This window comes from Pezoporus wallicus, unplaced genomic scaffold (genome assembly GCF_028554395.1).
Source record: "Pezoporus wallicus isolate ANWC-B61680 ecotype Strahan unplaced genomic scaffold, APGP_CSIRO_Pwel_v1 contig_10769, whole genome shotgun sequence".
NCBI lineage: Eukaryota > Metazoa > Chordata > Aves > Psittaciformes > Psittacidae > Pezoporus > Pezoporus wallicus.
In genome coordinates, this window is record NW_026635715.1 from 21,358 (window position 1) to 36,840 (window position 15,483).

The 15,483-nt window shown below is 56.3% G+C and overlaps 1 protein-coding gene across 1 annotated transcript in view; it reads left to right on the forward strand.

Annotated features, from left to right (window-relative positions):
* The window catches only part of PTPRU (protein tyrosine phosphatase receptor type U), a gene marked incomplete at its 5' end in the record, with an annotated part of 42,801 nt that overhangs the window by 8,779 nt on the left and 18,539 nt on the right, over positions 1–15,483 (forward strand). Inside the window, 12 exons of the mRNA XM_057397861.1 lie at positions 61–176; positions 373–547; positions 1,123–1,416; positions 2,402–2,710; positions 6,668–6,777; positions 7,161–7,362; positions 8,075–8,177; positions 8,301–8,574; positions 10,114–10,150; positions 10,604–10,742; positions 12,537–12,566; positions 13,528–13,685. Coding sequence (XP_057253844.1) covers positions 61–176; positions 373–547; positions 1,123–1,416; positions 2,402–2,710; positions 6,668–6,777; positions 7,161–7,362; positions 8,075–8,177; positions 8,301–8,574; positions 10,114–10,150; positions 10,604–10,742; positions 12,537–12,566; positions 13,528–13,685 — 1,947 coding nt within the window. The remainder of the gene's footprint in view (positions 1–60; positions 177–372; positions 548–1,122; positions 1,417–2,401; positions 2,711–6,667; positions 6,778–7,160; positions 7,363–8,074; positions 8,178–8,300; positions 8,575–10,113; positions 10,151–10,603; positions 10,743–12,536; positions 12,567–13,527; positions 13,686–15,483) is intronic.

Genomic DNA, 15,483 nt, shown 5'->3' on the forward strand with positions numbered 1-15,483 from the left:
GTGGCGATGCTGCTGTGGGTCCCCATAGAGCTCAGCCACTTTGTCACCTCTCCTTGGCAGCCAAAGCTCCTCACTTCTCCCGCCTGGGTGACGTGGAGGTCAATGCTGGACAGAATGCCACCTTCCAGTGCGTGGCTGCCGGCAAGGCTGCCGAGGCCGAGCGGTTCCTCATGCAGGTGAGCAACAGCGGTGGTGAAACCAGGATCTCCATCACTTCTGCGGCACCTTCCGTGCTTTCCCTTTGGGAGAAACCCCTGCAGGGCAGCGGGGAGAAGGGCCTTTCCCTGCTCCCTTTTAAGCTGCCATCCATTGGGATGTGTTTGGTGGCTCTGGATGCCTCCCGGTGACCCCTTGTCTCTCCTCATGTGGCAGAGGCAGAGCGGCGAGGTGGTCCCAGCCGCCTCGGTGAAGCACATCAGCCACCGGCGCTTCCTGGCCACATTCCAGCTGGATGAGGTGTCCAAGGGGGAGCAGGACCTCTACCGCTGCGTCACCCAGTCCAGCCGTGGCGCTGGTGTCTCCAACTTCGCCGAGCTCATTGTGAAAGGTGGGTGCCTTGCTGCTGCCCAAGCGCTGCCGTGGATGGGCTATACGCCTGCCCCGCTGCCTGCAGAGGGAGGATGCTCGGGGTGGTGGGGTCGAGGTTTCTTGCTGCAGATGAGTTGCTACATGTGGACGGTGCAGCATAAACCGAGGAAATTCCCTTTCCTGGTGGCCTCAGATTGTTTATTTTTGATTGCAGTAGATGGGAATTAATTAATGATGGTGAAACTGTGCAGCACCACGCTGGGCAGCGTGTCTTAGACAGATAATTATGGTTTGATCAGATAAAACCCTATTGCAGCTGTTAAAGCCTTACTAAAAGTGATGGAGGGCATGAGAAGCTAAAGACTGGATGGTGCCCTCCTATACTTTGCTGTTGGCCAGGTTGGACACAGGGGCTTGGAGCAAGCTGCTCTAGTGGAAGGTGTCCCTGCCCATGGCAGGGGGTTGGTACTGGATGAGCTTTAAGGTCCCTTCCAACCCAAACCGTGCGATTCTATGATTCCTTGTCTGGAGATGCTGTGGAGCTGCTTCTGGAGGGGGGGATGCTCCATTTACCCCTTCTCTGTTCTCTTCCAGAGCCCCCAACACCCATTGCACCACCTCAGCTGCTCCGAGCTGGCTCCACTTACCTCATCATCCAGCTCAACACCAACTCCATCATCGGCGATGGCCCCATCGTGCGCAAGGAGATCGAGTACCGCATGACCTCGGGGCCCTGGTCGGAGGTCCACGCTGTCAACATGCAGACCTACAAGCTCTGGCACTTGGACCCCGACACGGAGTACGAGATCAGCGTCCTGCTCACCCGGCCTGGCGAGGGGGGCACCGGCAAACCAGGGCCGCCCCTCATCAGCCGCACCAAGTGTGCAGGTGGGTCCCACAGCACATCCTTAGGCCTTAGGCAAGGTCCTGTGCCACCCCAGGCCCCAGGTAGGGGGCATGGTTGGGGCTGGATGGATGCTGAGGGTATTTGTTGGTGCAGTCGGGGAGCTTGAACCATCCCTGCTCCAATGGATCCACCTTTAATTGACTTTTCAATGGGTGTACGCAGCATCTCAGGAGGGACCACTCATTAGACCCACACTGTGCTCCTGGCTGGAGGGTATCAGGGGGCATGGATGAGGCTGGATCCTGAACCAACATTATCAGTCTGTACAGAGGCATCGTGGCTGAGGGTTCGTGGTTTCTGGTAGAGCCGGATGTGGTTAAAGGCTGAGCTCCTGCAGTGTGGGGCTGTGTGCCTCTTGCTGTGCTTGTCCCTCCAAAGCCAGCCGGGGTTGCACACAGTCCCTGAGGGCATTGGGACCTGCAGGAACAGCTGCTGAGGTTGCTAAAGTCTCATGCAGCCCTGAGCTGCCCCAGCTCCTCCAGCCTGCAAATCCCAGGGGAATCACCTGGGCAAAGACTCTCCATCCCTTTCAGTGTCCTTCCCACCAGCCTCGGCTGTGGAGAGGAGTTTCCTGCCATTAACCCAGACCACCTGCATGTGTGTGTGCTGCTGGCTCCTCATTAAAGCTCAGTCCTCCTGTTCATGCCAATTAGAGCTAATTAAACTCCTTCCCAGCAATGGCACTTGCTCTCTGTCCTTTCAAGAGCCTGACATGGGCTGGATGAAAATGCGAGGGCTCCCATCACACAGGCACGTTTATGTGGTTATTAGGGGCTGTTTGTGGTGTGGATGCTCCACAGTGGCAGGGGGTTGGAGCTGGGTGAGCTTTAAGGTGCCTTCCAACCCAAACCACTCTGGGGTTCTGTGATCTTGTTTGTGTGCTGTAAAAGGGATTTCCTCGATAATACCCATGAACCCCAATATGCTTTGCTGTCACTCACCTCTCCCCATCTCTGCTCCCCACAGAGCCCATGCGGGCCCCCAAAGGCTTGGCTTTCTCCGAGATCCAGTCCCGGCAGCTGACGTTGCAGTGGGAGCCGCTGGGCTACAACCTGACCCGGTGTCACACCTACACCCTCTCCCTCTGCTACCGCTATTTCGTGGGCACGGGCCACAACCAAACCTTCCAGGAGTGCGTGAAGATGGAGCGCAACGCCAACCGCTACACCATCAAAAACCTGCTGCCCTACAAGAACATCCACGTCAAGCTCATCCTCTCCAACCCCGAGGGTCGCAAGGAAGGCAAGGAGGTGGTATTCCAGACGGATGAGGATGGTGAGTCTGCTCAGGGAGGTGCATCCCCATCCCTGGCAGTGCTCAAGGCCAGGTTGGACACAGGGGCTTGGAGCAAGCTGCTCTAGTGGAAGGTGTCCCTGCCCGTGGCAGGGGTTGGAACTGGATGAGCTTTAAGGTCCTTTTTAACCCAAACCATTCCATGATTGTATTGTCATCCCCAGCAGTGGGGCTCAAAGACTGATGAGCTGCTGGGGTGTTTCCCATGGCATGGTGCGCATCCGTGGTTCTCAGCCAGGGGCATGATGGGAATATCTCCTGTGGCCACTGCACTAGCAGGGAGGGGAAAGGGTCATTGCAACCCCAGGGCTGTGCAGGGGGAGGCGAGCGAAAGGGGCAGCGATGTGGTTGGGGAATGCTGAATGTTTGGAGTGATGTGGGGGGGACAAGGGGACAGGATGGGGGTGTCACTGCAGAAACACTGCCCGTGTCCTTGGAGCAGAGTGCCTGGTCTGGTGGTGGGTGCAAGAGCTGGGTGATGGGGAGCTCCTCCCAGCACGAGTCATCCTTGCTCATCCCTTAGTGTGGAACCAAAGCCTGGCAGGGATAATAATAACAATTAAAACAATGAATGCTTTACACTAAGGTAACATCTTTTATCTGCTTGGTCGCTGATTAATTCAGCATTGCTTCATTCTGCTGTTAACCAGAGCCTGGTGCAGCTTTGCTCCGCTTCCCCCACACTCTTTCTTCACTAAGTTTGCTCTTGGGTGGGTTTGGGTTGTGAAACAAGCTCTGTGGATGAGTGTGTACAGGGTGTCCGGCCCTGGTTTGCTGGTTATTTACCAGCAATATCGCTCCTGAAGAGCCGAGCTCTTCCTCTTCAACCTCTGCTTGCTGTGTCCTGGGGCTGTGTCCCCACTGCTGCCACCTGAGCGGGGCTGATGTCCTCGCTGGACATTCCAGTGGTGCTCCAGGACTCCTGGGTTTGCCATCTCTTGCCCCTGCCCAGCCCTTCCCTGTGAGGATGTACTGGAGCTGGGACTGCTGGAGTGGTCCCCGAGACCTGGCCTTACCCTGCACTGTGGTCCCTGGCTCCCCATCAGCAGAGTGCTCGGGTCATTTTGGGCTCTGGAGATCCAGTGAATGCAGCAGGAGCCACAGGGCAGAGCTGGCTCCGTGTCTCCAGTGCCATCCATCAGCAATGGGCCACATCCAGGGCTGGTATCTCCCTGCTGATGACTCCTCCTGCTCATCACACCCTCTTTGTTGATCCATCAGCCTCTCCTCCCCATGCCATGGTGGCTTGGCCTTGAAGGACAGCTGAGCAGCCCCAAAAAGTGCTGCGGCCAGTGGGGTGAGGGGTCTCATCCTGCCCTGTGGAAGGAAGCAGCAGTTGGAGCTTGCATGGGGGGGTGCAAGGAGCCGCTGCAACCCAGGGTGGGTGCTGAGTGCTGGAGTATCCCTGGCTCTCTGTGTCACCAGCACAAACTGTTAAGCAGGAGGTAATTAATCTCCAGAGCACTTCTTAGCATCAAGAATCAGTGATCAAGGTGGAAGAACTGATACCTGCAAAGGATCCAGCCGGCTCCAGCCCCGTGCGTGATTCCCAAGGAGAAGCTTGCCATGCAATCCCCCTGCATGGCACTTGCCTTGATTCAGGACCCAGTGAACATGCAGCTTTGTGTCCACATTGCTCATGGCTCCCGTTTGCCCAGGCTGGCCAGCAAAGCCTGCACAGCTGGGATGGAGCTGGGACCGTCTCCAGGTCCCGTTTCCATCTCTAAAGCCTGAATTTGGCACCTCTTTCCGCGCATCAGCGCTTTGTGCATCCCCAACCCTGAGCCTGCTCGACCGGGGGCACCCAGCTTCATGCTCCTGATGCTTCCTTTTCCAGCTCTAATTGCTTCAGCTGTTCTCAGTGTGCTGTGACTGCTCCAGCTGTTTTCCTATGGAATATTAATACAGCAGCTCCAGATGTCTTTCTGCTATACTGTAATCACTCCAGCTGCTTTCCCCAGAGCCTTGATTAACCGGGGCTTGTGGCTTCCCCCTTGCATTGAACTTGGGGCTATGCATAGGTTTGGTCTTGGGGGAGATGGATTGATGGATATCCACCTGTGGATATTACACGTGGGTATGGTCCAGCATGTCCTTGCTTTCCTGTGAGGGGGATGAGGGTTTGAGCCACTAGAACAGGGTGATAAGCAGCTGCCTGTGAAATTAAGCCAAGGTGGTGAAAGCTTGTTAGTCATAGGATCTTTCATTGTGGTTTATATTGGCATGAGCCCAGCTTCTGTTGCAGCATCCACCAGTGCAGCACTGAGCTTGTCTCAGGGCGCGGGGAGCCCTGGTGTGGGCCTCGGAGATGCACGCCCCATCCCAAAAGGGTAAATCAGAAATCCCAGCCTGGGTTGGGTTGGAAGGGACCTTAAAGCTCCTCCAGCTCCAACCCCTGCCACGGGCAGGGACCCCTTCCACTAGAGCAGCTTGCTCCAAGCCCTGTGTCCAACCTGGCCTTGAACACTGCCAGGGATGGGGCAGCCACAGCTTCTCTGGGCACCCTGTGCCAGCGCCTCAGCACCCTCACAGGGAAGAGCTTCTGCCTAAGAGCTCATCTCAGTCTCCCCTCTGGCAGGTTAAAGCCATTCCCCTTGGCCTGTCCCTACAGGCCCTTGTCCAAAGCCCCTCTCCAGCTTCCTTGTCAACCCCTTTAGGCACTGGAAGCTTTGGGCTGGAAATGGTGTTTCTGGAGCATTAATAATAGGGCCAATCCAAGGGTGTTGCTCACAGCATCCCCCTTGGACCCCAGGCAAAGTCCTGCTGGCTCCTGTGCGGGGCACTGAGAGAAGAGGTTACTGCATCCATAGTTTGCCCAGCTGGTACTCAAGTGCCCCATAGGGATCCAGGGAAGGCTGGTGACCCACAGCTGGAGAGTTTGGTCTATGCCTGCATGAAACAAGCGGACTCAGTCCTGGGTACCTATGGCAATACCACTGTAGCATGTTGGTGCTGTGGGGAGGTGCATGCAGGGAGCCAGTTCCCTCCCTTGCAGGCAGGGTGCATGCAGTGCACACCAGAATAAATACAGGCATAAAGAAACCTCTGTGTGTGTGTGTATGGATGGCAGAAGGGTGTACACACACCTTGTGTGCCCCTGCTGCTCTCAATGCATGCTGCCTGTATATATAAATATAGGTTATATGTATAGGGACACATATTCCTGCCCTAAAGGTTTCCATATTTCTCTGTGAGTTTAATAAGTGCCTTGTGTACACGTGTAGGACATGGAGCCTCTGATTAAATTAACTTGTAAATCAAGTGGAAACTGTGTATTTGCACGGTGGGAAGTGCATGGAAGGTGAGCCCTCTCTCGGCCCTGTAATTAGATGTGAACGGAGGGGGTGCATGTTTCAGGTACTCAAGCCCACAGTGGAGGATGCAGCTGGTGAATCGGGGTCTTTCCTGAGCCATCGCCTCCTCAACGGCCTCCTCAGGTTGAGAAATCCCATGGTAAAGGAGCCAAAATTGATGCCAGAGCTGCTGGTGGCTGTTAGTGTTTGTGGTTATTAGTGTTTGGGGTGTTAATTAGAGGGGAAGGCTGGGGCATGTCAAGCCTGTCTGCAGCTGAGGATGTTATCGCTCGCCATGGGGAGTGCTGGCAGTCTCCTGAGGATGCTCATGGCTCCGGGAGGGAAATTTGGGTTCTCTGGGAAAAGGAAATGTGTTTTGCTTTAGCTTTACTTGCACTGGTGAGCTCAGGCACTGGTGATGGCACACGGGGGCCTTGCTGTTGTGAGATGCCACGAGTGGTACCTGCAGGGTTTGTGCCGAACCTGCCCCTGCCATGGCAAAGTGTCACCAGTGGGCTGGAGCATCACCGCCTTGGGCAGCATCTCCCTGGGGAGCCGCAGCAGTGCCTGGAGGGGTTTCCTTTAGGGTTTCTCCTTCCAGCCGGGTTTCTTGCCGCATCCAAGCGCATCCCTTCTCCTTCCCCAGTGCCCGGCGGCATCGCCTCGGAGTCCCTCACCTTCACCCCGCTGGAGGACATGATCTTTCTGAAATGGGAGGAACCAGTGGAGCCCAATGGTCTCATTACGCAGTACGAGGTACATCCCGGCTGGATGCAGCTCCTGCATGGGACACGGGGAGGTCCTGTTGGGTATCTGGGGCAGCTGCTGCTTTTGGCCGTGGGGATTAAAGGCGGCCGGAGCATTGCTTCAAGTCTTTTGGAGCAGGGATCCAGCCTGTGTTCATCCTCCTCCTAGCAGGGTTTGTCCCTGCTGGGGAGTCCTTCCTTTGGGGTCACTGGTATTAACCCACAGTGGCTCTTCTGACGAACCTCTGCTTTTGATTTACCCCCAGAAGCATCCGCCAGGCTGCCCCTGGACCATCCCCTGCTCACTTCATCCCCTTAACCCCTTCTCAGCCCCCATCTGCGGTCTCTCCCTTCTCCTGTGGCCGCTGGTGATGCTCTGCCCTGTCCCTGCAGATCAGCTACCAGAGCATCGAGTCCTCCGACCCGGCCGTGAACGTCCCCGGCCCGCGCCGCACCGTCTCCAAGCTCCGCAACGAGACCTACCACGTCTTCTCCAACCTGCACCCCGGCACCACTTACCTCTTCTCGGTGCGGGCCCGCACCGGCAAGGGCTTTGGCCAGACCGCGCTCACCGAGATCACCACCAACATCTCTGGTAGGTTCCCTTGGGTCCGCGCCTGGTGCTGGGGGCTTCTCCTCTGCAGGGCTGGACTCGGTGTGAATGGATGCTGCAATGGAAGGATGCTCGTGGTAGCCCGTCAGCTGGTCTCTGGCTGAGGGCAGTGTGGCCAGCCCAGCGTGCTGGTGCTGCCTGAGCTGTCTGTGTACAAGCAAGGCATTAATTAGGTTTTGTTAATTAGCCTTGCAGTACCTGGGGCTGTTTGCTCGTGCCCGTGGCATCAGTGCAAATGGGCTCAGATGCGCCCTGATGGGGACATCGGACTGCAGAGCGGATACTAGTGATACCTTGGGGACCACGGGGCTATGCCGGGCACAAGGGGGTCCCCCACCTTGCTCTGGGGGTGCTGCTGGGCTGGCTTGGGTGTGCTTTGCCCTGCGGTGGGATGCTCACAGTATGCTGATCTCAAGGTGTATCTTGGGGAGCGCTGGGGTTCTGCTGAGCTTGAGTCCTGCTCCCATCTCCTCCCCTCTGCCAGGCTGGTGTTGATAACCCATGGGTCCTCTCCCTCACTTATTGAGGGGTTTTCTTTATTTGGACTAGCTCACAGGGCACCATTCAGTGATATCTTGCCACTGTTAAGGCTGCTCCTGCCTCAGTTTCCCCCCCCCCCGACTGGGGGCCAGCCCCAAGCACATCTGTGAGGACCAGGACTCACCTTTCCTGCTGTCTCCTGCTCCCTTTGCAGCTCCCACCTTCGACTACGGGGACATGCCATCACCACTGAGCGAGTCGGAGAGCACCATCACGGTGCTGCTGCGGCCGGCGCAGGGCAGGGGGGCTCCCATCAGGTAGGTTGGGGTTGTGCGAGGGTGAGACCCCGACAAGCGGGATGGCACGGCGTGGATGCTGGGGCTCCAAGGGAAGGGCAGGAGCCTCTTCTTCCCAGAGCCTAACCTGTGCTTGGTCACCAGCACCTACCAGGTCATTGTGGAAGAAGAGCGGCCCAAGAAGCTCAAGCGGGAGCTGGGTGGGCAGGAATGCTTCCCGGTGCCGCTCACCTTCGATGATGCCGTGTCCCGTGGCTCCGTGCACTACTTTGGGGCTGAGCTGCCTGCCAGCAGCCTCACTGAAGCCAAACCCTTCACCGTGGGGGACAACCAGACCTACAGTGGCTACTGGAACCCACCGCTGGAGCCCAAGAAGGCTTATCTCATCTACTTCCAAGCCATGAGCAACCTCAAAGGGGTGAGTAGCCGTGGGACCCTGCTCCATCCTGTGGGATGGCTGGGGTTGGATCAGGCAGGAGCTCAGCGAGGGGCTGGGGAGGATGTCATTAACAATGGGACTCGTTATAGATCCTCCTCCCTTGGGCCCCTGCTCTGGGCTCACCCCCAGTGTCCTGGGCAGGGGAAGGTGGTGCTCCAGGTCACCCTTACAGCACACTGGGATCATGGATGTGGCGCTCCTGGGCTGTGCTCATGCTGATAGCAGGGGTGGAGGAGCCCAGCCTCTGCCATGCACTGTGGTGTGGACCGGAGCTCAACCTGTGCTGGAGTGACCGCATTCCTGGAGCTAATCCTGGGTTGGAGAAGGACCATTTGGGCAGCAAGAGCTGGGTGCACAGTGCTGGGACTCACTGCTGACAGAGCAGCTGCTGCAGGGAGCTCTTGGGAAGCTGCCCAGTTCCCGAGATGCTCTTTCCCTGCCTGTTCTCCTGACGGGACCCCCGGGGACCCCTCTCAGCTTCACCTGCTCCAGCAGCTCCCATCCCACCCGGAGGAGGATGAGCTGTGAAAGCAAAGCAGCAGGACCACGGCAGCATCCTTGTCCCGCACGGCTCCATCTTGCTGCAGCAGGCTGGCTTTTGAATCCTTTCCTCTGCTCTGGAATTGTTTGCACCTCGCTGGGAGCCGAGATGGACAGGAAGGATCTCTGCTCTGGCTCACTTGGGCATTGCTGGATGATGACTGTAGCTAATGCATTCCTATTGGGAGGCAATGGATTTATCCCAGCTGCCATCAGACGTCATGGGAAAACTGGATCCCAGTTTGTGGGTTTTTTTTTTGTGGGTTTTGTGCCAGATGGAGCAAGAAGCAGGAGAAACAGGAGCTGGTGATCTCAAGGAGAGCAGTACTGGAGCCCTGGGCACACTGTGCAGACAGGTCTCGATGGAGCAGCGCTGCGAGCACGGGCATCCCGAGGAGCTGGAGGATGCTCTGGGAAGATGGCAGTCCTGACAAAATGGTGCTTTTTGTTTTTGCAACAGAAGTTGGATGCTTGGAAAGATGGAATGTTTTAGCTGAACTCATCCCTAAAGCTGCAGATGCTCCAGCTGCTGGAGGCCTGGCCTGGAAGCCCTCATGGGAGCCTTGGCAGCACGTGCAGAGCACGGGGCTGGGGCTTGAAAACTTTGATTGATGAAAACCACCCCCATGAAGCTCAGAATGCTGACCTGGGAGTGTTTTAGCTACAGATGGTGACATGCTGCTTGACTGGGTCCCTCCTTTGGTGATCTGGAGCTGTGCTGTCCCTTCCATGCCTGGAGCGGTGACCTTGGCTGAATCTGTGGACGCTGATTTAGGGGATGCTGGGGACAGATGGTTCATCAGCATCTCTCGGTGTGCGTGTCCCCAGGAGCTCCTTAGGCTCAGCAGTGGGTGCTGCAGCACAAAGCACCTGCAGACTCCATCGATGTGGGGGTCAAAGCATCAATGGACCAGTGTGGCTCGGAGCAGAGCTGCCGGGATGCTCATCCATCACTGATCCCTGTTTTTCCCTCCATAGGAAACCCGACTGAACTGTGTCCGGATTGCTCGCAAAGGTGAGCCTTCCCTTTCCATCTGCTGGGATCCCACAGAGGTCGTGGACCCGGATCTGGGGCCCTGTTGGTGTGTGTCGTTACCAGCACTGATGGTGCTGTGATGGTTTATCACAGCCCATCCCACGCTTTGGGTTCCCACTTCCTGTTTTTCCTCTTAATGCCATGACTGTGGTGTTGGAAGGAGGCTGGAGTTGGTATTGCTGAGTGCTGAATCCAGGGATGGACAATTTGGGTGTGATGGGAGGTGGCACAAAGGGACCTTCTCACCCCATGGGAACAGAGAGAGGGACTTGCCCGTGGTCATAGCGTGGCACTGCAGAGCCCCATAACACCTTGGTGCTGTTCAGGGAGCAATGTGCATCCTACGGGTAAAACAGTGGTTTCCTGTGTGATGCTGCCACCCAACCTGGAGCCGAGCATTGACCCCTCCTGCCTGTCCTTGTCCCCTGGCAGCTGCCTGCAAAGAGAGCAAGCGTCCCCTCGAGGTGTCGCAGCACTCGGAGGAGATGGGCCTCATCCTGGGGATCTGTGCTGGAGGCCTCATCGTCCTCATCATCCTCCTGGGAGCCATCATCGTCGTCATTCGGAAAGGGTAAGGAGACCTGGTGCCTCCATCCATCCCTTCCTCCTGGCTCAGCCCTCCACCACCCCCCCCAGCACTAACTGGGAGCTACTGGTGGTGATGCTGATCCCTCTTTATCTGCTGTTTCTTGGCTTTGTGCTGCTCGATGGCCAGGATCGGGCTTGGAGGGGCACTGGCTGTTCCCATCCCACCAGTTCTCCCTTTGCTAAGAGCAGATGGGAACCCTGGGGCATGCAGCCCTGCACCCCTCCAGGCCCAAATCACTAAACACAGCTTAATCTGCTCTGAGGTATTGTCCCTGGGCCTTGGATCCTTCTGTGGGAGCACTGCTGCTTCCCTGCCAATGGGGTGGATCAGGGATGGGGCTGTGTATGGTTCCCTTGCATGGAGTGGGTGTTCCTGGGATGAACAGGGAAGGGAAGGCGTTTTCACTATCACCCCTCTGCTGATCCCCTCTGGGATGGCAGAGGAGCAGCCAGCATCTCCCAGCACTGGGTCTTCCTGGGGCTGCCTGCACTGGGTGCCCCAGGGTGCTCAGAGCATCCCAGCTCCTCCTGGGCTTGTTTTAGTGGGGAACCACTGAGTTTCCAGTAAATGGGAGCAATCTCTTGGCAGGAGCCTCCAGCAGGCTCTAAAGGAGGGATCAAAATGTGGGTGGAGGGGAGGTTTTCCCAGTGCTGATGATCCCAGGGGACCCCCAAACCACTCTCCCAACCCCATGGGATCCCCCAGCTCAGGGGTTGTGGATGTGACCATGGGGGCTTTCACTTGGGAAGCTCAGTGGGGTGGGAGGGAGGAGAACAAGGGTTTTTCAGGACGCGCATCCCTGGGAGCACTGGGGATGCGGCCGCTGCTTTTCACTTGGGCACAGCACCCTGGGAAGTGGTGCTGAGCCGGGAGGAGGGCTCTGAAAGGAGGGGGGAAAGGGCAGCAATTAAATACCATGCCCATGTAGGGCTCGGGATGATGGGAGGAAAGTACATAAAGAGCCAGGGGGAAGATCTACAAAGCTCTTTATGGCTTCATTCACCCTGAAAGGACTCTTGCTGGTTGCACCCTGTGCACTGCCATTGCTCTGGGATGCTTCCCGTGTGTGCAGCGTTGGGTCTGTCCCTGATGGAGCAGATGCTGGCAGTGCTGATGTGATTTTGGGAGTGATGCTGTGGGTGGGAAGCCATGAGTGTGGCTGCCTCCTTGCCATCACCAGCGCTGCGGGCAGGAGGAGGAGGAGCAGCTTTGATTCAACACCCCAGGGTGAACCTGTTGAAGGGCAAAGCAGAGGCACAAATCAGACCTGGTGCTGAGGGCCTTGAGTTTGGGGCTGTTGGGAAAGTGCAATGAGCTCATAAATCTCCTCTGGAGTGTTTTGCTGTTGGAAAAACACTGATGTGGTGGAATGGAAATGCACCCCTGGAATACACTCGCTGGTAATAAATGGTGCACTGGAAACGTGACGTCCTGACCCTGTCTCCCACTGGGCTTGCCTGGCCCCTAACTGGCTCCCTGCGTGTTTGGTGTTCAGTCTTAAAACCTGTGGAATAACCCCTTGGACCAAGGGTGCTATGGACACCCCACTGCCAGTGCAGTGATTGAGGTCACCCTGAGTGCCGGTGCTTGGGCTGTGCTGCTGGGATCCCAGCTCCTACCTGGAGTAAATAACTATGGATGCAAAAGAGGAACCAGGTTTCTTTACGGTGCATTTCGTTCTCTGGCAGCTGAGTTGCCCCCATAACCCCTTTCCCTATGCCAGAGAAAAGCTGCTTATGCAATTTCTGCTGTTCCCTTTATTTGCACGCTTGCCAGGAGGAACTACTATTCTTATTCCTATTACCCGTAAGTAATTGTCATTCTCTCTGTCCTTCACCCTTCCTCCCAGCCGTCCCCCTTGCCCTGCTGCTCCAAGTCCTTTTCTCTGCCTGAGTACATTTTAAGCCTCTTTGGCTCAGGGAAAATAATGCTGCTGAGCTTGTTAGAGACTGAAGGCAGCGTGAAAGGGAAGGGTCAGTGATTTTGGGTTGAATTCTGGATTTTGGCAGTGTCCTGGCCCAACCAAGATGCCAGCACAGGCTCAGATCTCTGATTGCTCCCTTGCCTTGTTTAATCCCTGCTCTGGCTTCTTGGGAGTGTGATGCTCAATCAGTTTGGGTTGGTTTTGCCTAAATGTCTTGAATTTGGATGTGAGGTTCTGTTCCAGTGAGAGCTGCTGGGCTTTTCCAGCATCTTCATTAGGTGCCTAATGGGGCACAGGAGCGAAAAGCCTCCCTGGTAGGTGCTGAGCACATGTGCAGTCATGGGGTTCAGCCCATGCCTTGGGGTGGATTTGGTCCCCAGCGTGGCTGTTGAAGCATAAATTGGCTTGGGTTGAAGGGAACTTAAACCCCCTGCCATGGGCAGAGACCCCTTCCACTAGAGCAGCTTGCTCCAAGCCCCTGTGTCCAACCTGGCCTTGAGCACTGCCAGGGATGGGGCAGCCACAGCTTCTCTGGGCACCCTGTGCCAGCGCCTCAGCACCCTCCCAGGGAAGAGCTTCTGCCTAAGATCTAGGTGATACTGGGGAGGGGATGTTGAGGATGAGGAGCTGGAGTTGCTACAGCCAGTGAGGGATGCTCCATATGGGGCTGCAGCCAGCCTCGGGTACCAGAATACCGAAGCATGGTGGGAATAATCCATCCTGCTCCCTGGAATAACTCGATAGCTTTGGGGGGGGGGGGGGGGGGGGGGATCTAATAGCACCATGGGATCAGTCCTGCTTATTGTGTGCTTCTTCCCCCTTCCTCCCCTTTGCATCCTGCAGAAAACCAGTCAACATGACCAAGGCCACCATTAACTACCGCCACGAGAAGACACACATGATGAGTGCCATCGACAGGAGCTTCACCGACCAGAGCACGCTGCAGGAGGACGAGCGCCTGGGGCTCTCCTTCATGGACACCCACAACTACAGCAACCGAGGTAAGGACCGGGAGCTGCAGCATCCCCCCTGCTCCCACCCAGGGGTCCCAATAGTCCCAAAATACCCCAGTAACACCTGAAATGTTTATGCAAGTAGCAGGTATTGCACCTGGTTTAGCCTGATTGTCTGTGGTGTGTTGCAGGCTTCTCCCTGCCCTCCCTAAACCTCCAAGGACAGCAATCTCATCAGTGCCTATAGTAGCTTTTACTATCACCCATCACTTGTGGATGTCCCAAGTTGGGGCTCTGCATCTTGACCTCTCAAAGCAGAGCTCTGAGCTTGTGGCTGGCAGGATTGAGGCCATTTGGGGCTCAAACACTGGCTGCAGCCCCCTGAAGCTGGGTGAACCCCAACTCTTCACTTATGCTGAGGCTGAAAGCTTTGCACCAGCCTTCACCCGAGCACACCCGGCGTGCTTCTGCTCCGTGTTCTGCACAGCCCCGGGCTTTGAAGGGTTAAAGAGCCACCACGTTCGCATCAGAGGGAGACTGATCATTTCACACCCACTGGAGGATGCATCTCCATGCTGATTTAGTTGTAAAATAACTCCTTGAATGCCCCAGTTTCCACCATATGCTAATAACATCTGTTACAGTAACCTCAAGATGCTGCTTACGCACACGGCTCTTCGCCGCCGGCTGCGGGATTAATGCACTTCCCGGCATTGTCTCATGGATAATAGGAGCCCAGAGGGCAAACTTTGCCTCCTCTCAATACATCTAGGTGTATTATTTTCCAGTTACTGTTCCTGAAAGGCTCAAAGCCTCTCAGGGGGCTGAGCTGGGGATGCTGCTCCTCAAATACTATAGGGAACGGGGCTTCGGGGCTCCCGTCCTCTCCCTTGCTTTGCTGCTCCTCATCCCTCTGCTTGGTAAAGGGTGGAGGAGGAGATGCAGGGGGCTCAGGCTCTGCTGTGGCATCGTTAGTTAATGAAGGTAAATGAATGGGGTGCTCCATGGCTGGGGGGCTGTTCCCCACCCTGCCTCCGTTTCTTTGCATTCAGAGCAGTCACTGATCCTCATGGACACCTGCGCAGGTCCTCAGCATGTGGAGCTGTTGGCACCTTGGGAACACCTGCAATGAGTTTCTCATTAAACCCAGTAGCTGGTGAGCCCATCAGGCAGGCCACAGGGTGCAGCATGGCCCTCCCTTGTGGTGCTGTGGGCTCAGCCGAGTGGTGGCATCTTGGGTGGGAGATGTTTCTGGGTGCAAAGGCTGGAGCGTCATCATCTCCTTTGGTGCCTGCTGTGTGTATGTGCCTGCACCCATGGTGCACCCACATTGCATGGGAGCGCAGACAGGGGTGAGGGGCTGCTCCTTGCATTCGAGCAGACCAAAACCAACCCAAATCTGGGAGATCTGTGGGTGAGATGGCTCTCTCACAAGGGTGGTTTTTAGAAGTGTTGTTAGGGGAAACCACATCCGGGATGCGCCGTCTTGCAAAGCTGCTTCCCTGCAGCATGTGGATGGCATTCCAGGCTGGGTGCTGTGGGATCCGTGCCTGCCACATCTCTTGGCAGCAGTGAAGAGCAGCAGGTTTTGTGCAAACCCAGATTTCAGGATCCTGTGTGGGACCTTGCCCTGACAAGTGAGGTCTTAGTCTGGCTCTGCTGGTAATGACACAGCAGAGGCATAAACCGGGTAAATACTGCGTAAACCTCCCCATTAAACAGCAGCTCCCTTTGTGTCAGTGCTAGGAGTAAGGTGCCAGTTTCTAGCAGTGAGGAAAATTACCTGTTAAGCCGGGCTGGAGACTTTGGCAATGTGATTGTTCAAGTCAGGACTTGGTGTATTTGA